General features: G+C 43.8%; 1 protein-coding gene across 5 annotated transcripts in view; it reads right to left on the bottom strand.

Annotated features, from left to right (window-relative positions):
- Positions 1-8,272, bottom strand: part of SLC24A3 (solute carrier family 24 member 3) — a 205,225-nt gene that overhangs the window by 100 nt on the left and 196,853 nt on the right. Inside the window, exons 16-17 of one of the 5 annotated variants that reach the window (XR_011094270.1) lie at positions 5,878-6,007; positions 990-4,950 (exon numbers count right to left, since the gene is read on the bottom strand). Coding sequence is in view for 1 of the 5 variants with exons in the window: in XM_068675147.1 (XP_068531248.1) it covers positions 5,903-6,007 (105 nt within the window). In the remaining 4 variants the exon portion in view is untranslated. Of the gene's footprint in view, positions 1-27; positions 4,954-5,877; positions 6,008-8,272 lie in introns of those variants that run through there. The other 4 variants (XR_011094269.1, XM_068675147.1, XR_011094271.1 and 1 more) reach the window with 4 other exon arrangements.

Raw genomic sequence — 8,272 nt, forward strand, 5'->3', positions numbered from 1 at the left:
AGAGAACGAGGCCACCATAATAAACATGCTCTTCTCATAGACCTCTCACGACTGCTACCATGGGACAGCCACTTGCTGAATTCACGTATCAGATCAGGTCTCATGTCACCCCTACTCACTGGGGTGGGGACAACAAAGTTGCTTACCTTGCACACAGCAAACAAGAGGCAGTAAATGAGAGGCAGGTATTGACATACATGGCCCTGCCGAACTGGAGCAGTGCTGAGCTCCAAAGACTGGAGGCAATTTACTTGCAAAAACTTTGCCACACACAGTCTTCCAAGTACCTGAGAAGATACCAGGTGAAGTTTCATGGCTTGTGTTTCTTATTTATCCCTAATTGAGACCCTTTAAATCCAACTGCAAGCATGAGTTTGGCACAGTCTTCTAACAAATGCAGTAAGCCTGCAGAAAGGTTGATTTTTTCATGAGCCCTGAGCTACTGGGCTGTATTTGCCATCATGTGAGCATGGGGCAGAGATCAACATGTAGGCCACAGGCTCTAAGCATAGTTGGGATGCCCCTCAGGACTTGACTAGTCTAGACAAGAAATGGCACTTTGCCTTGCCAGCGTTGCTGCACTGCTGCAGACACCCCTGCGAGGTGAGGCAAGGTAAGCTTTCCCATGTAGGTTGGTTTTGACAGAGGCTGGGCAGCATGTACTTTAGCTCTGTAAAAATCAAAATGCCTGTTTCCTATTTCCATCCCAATTACAGAGCAAAACACTGTTACTGGTGTTTTGAGTGCATACCTAGGAGATGGGAAATGCACTTGCTTATCTGCTGTCACACTCTGGCAATTGCAGAAAGGAGCAGCAATTATATCCTTAAGCTAGCTTCCCTCATGGTGGCCAGAATTTGTGTGTCAAGAGACTGTGTGCTTCCACTGGCTCCTATCCTAGAAGCCTGCCATATCACCGTGAGCTTTGCAGAAGGAAGGAGAGAAACCGAAGCACTTTGTAGAGAAGGCAGACGAGTCACTGGACCTACCTCCCGCGTGCTCAGCACATTGCTGCTGCCCCATGGGAAGGCCTGTGTGGTATCCCAGCCATGGGTTTGCATCCCCCCAGCGTCTGGTCATGTTCACTGACAGCTTCAGAGTAATCTTTTTTTACTGTAGAGCATGATTTGTGTTTCAGTTGTACGTGACAGTGATGTCCTGGTTTCAGTTAGGATAGAGTTAATTTTCTTCCTAGTAGGTGGTATCTGTGTTTTGGCTTAGGATGAGAAGAGTGCTGATAACACCCCGATGTTTTAATTGTTGCAGAGCAGTGCTTACACCAAGCCAAGGACTTTTCATCTTCTTGCTCTGTCCTGCCAGCGGGCAGGCTGGGGGTGCAGCAAGAGCTGGGAGGGGACAGACCCAGGACAGCTGACCCCAACTGGCCAAAGGGGTATTCCATCCCATCTGGGGTCAAGCTGAACAATATATAGGGGTGGCTAGCCGGGGTGGGGGGGACAGCTGCTCAGGGATTGGCAGGGCAGTGGTCAGCAGGCAGTGAGCAATTACATTGTGCATCACTTGTTTCGTACACATTATTAGTAGTAGTACCATTATTATTATTATTATTATTATTATTCTGTCTTAATAAACTGCCTTTATCTTAACCCACAGGCTTCAAGGCTTCACTTTCCCGTTTCTCTCCCCCATCCCAGAGAGGGAGGGGGGAGGACGAGCGAATGGCTGTGTTCCGACCAGTTAAACCACGACACTTCAGTATGTTATATATGGAGTGGTAATTCGTGTCGAGAAAATGGTTGATATTCATAAAGAAGGGGGAGATTTGGGAGTGTGGCCACGTGGGTTGGAAAGCCCCGTGGTTGAGATAACATTAGACTCTTAATGATGAGGCCATCAGGAATATAAAAGAGTTTAGAGGGAACAAAGAAGGGTGATTCAGGAGACTCCATGCAGTCTCTGGTTTCTTGTTCTCCAGCCATTAAGGCATGGATGTTTATGGGTGTTTGCTGTTGCTGTTTTATGCAAAGTTGTTTGACCAATGAAAAGTTGCTTGGAAAAGAACTGCTGTGGGGAGAAGGGTATAAGAGGGGAGCCTGTCCTCAAGAGAAAAAAAAAAAAAGGCAACAGGATGAAGTTACATCATCAATAAAGAAGCAGAAAGAAGGAGTGAAAAGGAACAGGCTGACAGAATGGAGACCAGGACGGGAACAGGCACTTTGATTGCCTCATGAAGACAGGTTTGGCCAAACTCAGCAAACTGCTCAGAGACACTCGTACAGAAAGTCGCTGGAAATGGGCGCACTGGAGCTGGAGAGAAGCTCGAGCTGAGAGAAGCGGAGCCATGCACACAACTGCCCCTTGTTGGTAAGCAGCTGCGCATTATGGGGAATCATACGTCCTTAGGAACAAAGACTGTCCTGGTAGCCTTACAGCTTATTCTCCTTATTAACAATTGGACATTTTATGGGCCTGAAATACGGGACCAAACTGAGGTCAAGGTGTGGGACTCTGCAACTAAAAACAACAAGGTTGCAGTGGGATTGCTCAGCACCTGGCAAGCAGTCTCTGAGGCCTTAAAGAGCCGTGTGGAGCCACAATCACAAGCGTGTGGCTTGCCAGACAGTGAGGGAGCTGCGGGCTCCTGTACTGATCTGACTGCTACGCCATGGGCCCCTCTGCTGCTACAGCCATCGAAGGCTTTTGCTGTTACCCCCCCTGTTGACCTGGACGTGCCTTTTGACCCAGGCCTCACTGGCCTTGAAAAGGAGATGGATGTGCTTTTCCTCGATCCGGGAAGAACGGGATACATAAGGCCTGAAGACCGAGTTGCTTGACAGCTTAAAGCGAGACATATTGCTCAAAAGGAACGGAAAACGGAGACATGTATGTAATCACGAAAAGGAACGGAAAATGGAGACTGTTAAGTCATGGAACTTAAAGGATTGTTTGTTACCTTTCCTGATTGTACGTATGTATAGGCGTACTCAGGTTTAGTATGTAAAAGCAATGTTCTGTATATTTAGAATGTTTGATGTTTGTGTGTGCGTGTTGGTGGAGCGTAGACTCCCCGCACACCCAGTGCTGTTTACTTGCCTTTTATACCTTTTATAAATATTACTAAATTCATATTGAATTGAGACTTCATTTATAACAAGTACATTCAAAATCTTATCTCTTAGCAGTATTTTGTGTATTACACTTCAGGCTGGAAGTCAGATTTCTTGCTCTGATTTGTAAAACAACACCAACTCTCAGCTATTTGTTACAACAAAGGGAGGAGGGAGGCGAGAATCAAACTGCATGAAGAAGGCACAACAAAAACTGCTTAAAAGCAAAACTAGCTGTTTTGCTCAGTTTTCCCAATGACTTTTTCATACATTGAGCAGGGGGAACATGGATGCTTACACACAGGTGAGCCTAACATAGTCACCATGACTTGCTGTTTGCTAAAAGCTTGTTAATGGTATTAGAGAATGTTTCTTGAAAGAAATGGTATCTTGTGGATTTACCTGGTTTTCAAGATATTTTGGTTCCCTTCCCAGCTCTGCCTGTACAATTCTGAACAACTAACTCTTTCTACTGGTCACACCATTAACTGCAGGGCATGAGCACATCTTAATATATTAAAGATTACAGTGCTCTTGCACTTACTGAACTAAAGGCTACATGAGTAGGACAAAAATGAGGCTAGACAAATATGGAAAAAAAAGGGTTGTTTCTGCTTCTTTATAGGGCCTTTTCAATATGGAAAAATAAAAATGTCCATCTTCCATTTTCTGTACAAATGACAGACACACTCTTTACAATTCCTCAGTCTTGTTTCCCTTCTATAAGACTGGAAAGGACTGGAATGAAATTGTTTACAGTTGCTTTTCTCTACATCCATGGCAGGAAATTACCCTTTTATTATTTAATGGCACTGTGCTCTCAAGTTCATCTCTCTCAGCATTGTCCCATTAAGGGAGATCTGGCCAACAGCTTTGCAACACTCCCCCACATCAAGGCAAATTTTCATCATGAAATTCTGATGAGAGATCCAACAAGTTGGATCTTCACACTCCTCTGAAGAAAATGAATAAGTGCAAATGCTGCATAATTACATTTCCAGCTCAGTAGCACTTTTTACCTTCCCTCTCTTTAAGCGGAAACACTAGGTTGAAAAGCATATTCAAATAGAACGTATACCTGTGCAGGGACTCGGGAGCACTTTGACACACCAGCTCTTTAAGAAGGTATGGACCAGAACCCTAATTTTCTCAGAAAGCCCCCACAGAGTGCATGCTAAGAGCAACCCAGGGCACCACACACGTTCTGCCCTCTCAGAGGACTCATGCAGGCAACCCTCTCTGCTCCTGTGTAAGGAAGGATCAGGTGCCACAGCCTCCACACCTGCTCTTGCCAGCAGCCTTGCTGGATTAGGGATCAAGGCAGGAAGGAGCAGTAATGAGCTTCTGGCTGCCAACGAAGGCTCATTCCAGCTGCATACATGCCAAAAACTATTCCTCGCTCTACAGTTTGAGCCAAAGTGACATGAGAGTAAGGATGAGATCTCTGCCCAGAGAGACAATGACTGCCAGACACTAGCTGTGATTAATCCCAATGAATTTGGGGGGAGTCAGAGCCATATTCTAATCACACTACTGAATACTTTTCTTTTTGACAGCACGTAGGGAAGAGGTAGTAAGATCTGTGTTTGGGTAACTGTCTATTCACTCCACCTCAATTTGGAATTGCTGATGTTGCAGACATACTGCAGAAGCACAGCAACATGAGCTGACTCCAGTCTGGACATCAGTTTTGAAGTGCTCAGAACTATCAGCTACAGAGGAAACTAGTCTCTACCTTCATTATGGTGGTGGAGGTACTGGCAAAGGGGAACACACTCTCATTGTTGTCCAAAAATAGATGCTGGCATTTCCAGTCCTTCTTTTAAGACTGTCTTACCTTGCAGGAAGGTAATGATTGAGTCATCCTTTCATCTTTCCAACACTACTGGAGAAGAAAAGAAGGGGAAAAAATGATAGTGGAAAAAATAGATAGTCTGGCCATAAAATTGTTTGCTAAATAAAGTCAACTGTGCTACAAATCTCCAGTTACAATGAGAACTGGTATATAATACCAATATAAGAGAAAACAGATCACTGGAGAGTACTGTTAACAACTAATTTTCTGTCACTTCTGTAGGATGTTATACCAGTGAGCTGTTGAGCTAAGCCCAACAAAAATGTATTAATACAATTTCAGCTTCTTAATTAGTACCGTCAACTTCTGCCTTTTGCTTCCCAAGACTTCCACTGCTGCAGCATGCCATTGTGCATGTGCTTTTTTGTGCCTGTAGGCAGTGGCATTCTAAGGTGGCAGCAATCATTTGCTTTTATCATCTTTTGGCACCCAGACCAGACCAGAACAAGCCTAGAAAAAAAATCAGGCCCTCCCTTTGCTTGGGTACCAACAAGAGTGCCACTATTCAAGGAGGGAAAAAAAAAATGCCTGTAGCTATGTTAAAAGCTCTTGCCTTTATTAGTAGACATATTAATGTTTATCAACATGCTTTCAAGCTGTACTCAAATATTTTGCCAGTGGTTTGCAGTTGCTTGTAAAAGCTGCCTGTTCCAGAAGCTAGTGTGCAGTCCTGCAGTTCAAGATTTCCTCAGATCAATTTGAGTTAAAGCTCTTGCTCTCTAGTGCTGAGCAAATTCAGCTGTGTGGAATAAGGAAACCTACTACAGAGATGAACAAAGTTGACTTATGAGTAACTAAATATTGTTACTACTCCTCAGAAAGGCCAAGCACAATGAAGCCAAATAGTAGGAGGTAAGAGAACTAGATCATGCCTAAGATGCAATACACGTGAGATCAAGTTCATAACAAGTTATAGCCAAAGACCTCCATCAAGTTCAGGAGATTGCTACCTACTTGTATAGGGTGTGCACTCTTCATGCTAGAGGGAGCTGCGATAGTCAGGAGTGAGGACAGAACAGCAACTGGCCCAGGTTCTTGAGCCATTTTCCATTAAATCAGATCCATACAGTGATAGCAGCCAGACCTGAACATAAAGATCAGAATAACAAGGGTAAGTAGTTCTGTGATTAAGGATACCAAGATCTGGCCTACTAGATTTAATACTTTAATCTGCTAAGTGTATCACAGCTCTAATCACAGTCACGTGGAGTCTTTGAGTAGCTGAAGATTAGAGAGACAATTGATAATCCCAGCTGTGCCACACAGATGAAAGGTATCAGGTGGACTTGCAGAGGAAATAAGGTATATAGAAACTCATTATTTTCCTACTGAGACAAAAATATCTCTTAGCATACGACAGAGAGTACACTCCAGAAAATTGGAAGCAGATATTGAAAATGAGCAAATCCTGGCAGTCCTTATGCATATGTGATGAAACAGTTATTCATACACAATCCATCAAGCTCTGTCACTAAAGAAGAATACTGCTTCTGATGGTATTTGTAGGTCTGTGTGCCCTAGATGACATTGCTCTGCAGCGTTAGAAAATGCAATTCTCGAATCCATGCTTTCACTGCAGTCAACACAAATTTTAGGCAGAAAAGTGTTGATTTAAGTTCACACACACAAAAACAATAGCAGCACTCCTTTTTAAATGTTACTTGAGACATTTCCACTGCAGCTGATACATTAATTATACCACATTTTTTATTCATTCTTTAAAGGCTCACTTGTAAAATTGTCTTGTGTGAGCAATTATAATAAACAACCGCTCTGGTTTGAAGTGCTTTCATTGCACCTGCTCTCTCCAGGCTATGGTATTTAATTGTTTTTGTTTATTCCATCCTACTCTTCTCTAGTGATTTGCTTGGCACCATGAAGAAGGTTACACCAATTACAGAGCGCTGTTTGTTCCCAACAGTTGGAGGCTGAAGACAAGCCTCCTTCTCCCTCACTACTGCTGCAGCCCACTTACAGCAGCTGGAGGGGAAGTGGGCAGCTGCTCAGCTGTGCTAAGAGGTCTGATTATCATCACCACAGGGAGGAAAAACAAACATAAAAAATCAACATACCTGCAGTTTGTCCTGAGTTCTGTGCCTGCATACTTCCATTTCAGAAGCATAGCCATATGTCTCCTCTTTGCTTCAGGAGCTTTTCAGAAAGCACAATGGGTTGGGAGTTCCTGTGTGTAGTTCCCAGAACCAGGGATAAGGAAATGCTGACTAATAAGAGGTTTTGGCACTGAAACCGCTAACCATTAAGCACCTTCTTGCTAGGGTACAGTTAACATGTCTAGGCACTCTGTGCAAGGACAGGGAGAAGCCCCAGTTGGAACATCTGACTGGCCAGCCCACTGAGCTGGCAGATACTGTAGCCATCCACTGAGGGCTGTGACTGAGAGCTGCAGGGAAATGCCTCAGCCCTTCTGGGATGCATGATCCCATCGCTTGTCTCAAGAGGTAGGTCTGTCCACAGCCTGTTTCAACTGAATGGGTGCTGACTGCACGTCTTTTTGGATGCCAAGCAGAGGCAGTGGTATCTCCTACTCCGCAAGCACATGCTGTTTTTATTTCCTGTGTCCCGGGAAGCTATAAAACACTTTGGGTGAGGGTTGTCTCGAAGCACTTCTTTGTTCAAAAAATGAACAGAAAGAAAGGAAAATGCTTCAATTCTACCAGCATGAGGTAAAATTCCTGGTACCATGATCTGCCCTGCAACCACATTCTAGTTTTCCAACCTGTAAATTAAATGGAATTTTTATAAAGTAAAGTAATTACAAGGCTGAATCAAAAGATGCATATTTGGCATATCACTCTGTCAGGGAGTAGGGAGTGGGAATATCTTCAGAGTCCAACAGACACCTGGAACAGCTTCAAATTGTGATGAAAATAAAGATTATCTTTGAACCAGTAAACTTGTTATGGGGATGTCTCTACAGTGATAGCGCATCCTTACAGATTCCAACATACCTTTTACGTTGCCAGCACACAGAGTCAGAATGCAAACAATCGAACCAACGGAAAATATTTTCAAGATAACTGCTGGGCTTGCAGCAATGAAAGACATTTTCTGCACTAACATCAAAGGCTGTACCTCATCCCTTCACTCATGGACAGAGATAAGGGATCAGTATGCACATCTTTTCTGCACCCAGAAATAGCTGCGTATGGGTAATAAATAATCCCTTCTGCATAGGATATACCACCATTTTTGTGGATGTGGGAGGTATGGAAGAAAGATGTCATTTTGGCAGTGGCTGTTACAAAGACGTGCAAAGACACTTCAGCTGAGGTAGCTGGTCCCAGTTAATTGCCTGTTCATTCATAGATCTAAACATTGCTCTCAGAGA

The sequence above is a fragment of the Anas acuta genome, chromosome 3, assembly GCF_963932015.1.
Source record: "Anas acuta chromosome 3, bAnaAcu1.1, whole genome shotgun sequence".
NCBI lineage: Eukaryota > Metazoa > Chordata > Aves > Anseriformes > Anatidae > Anas > Anas acuta.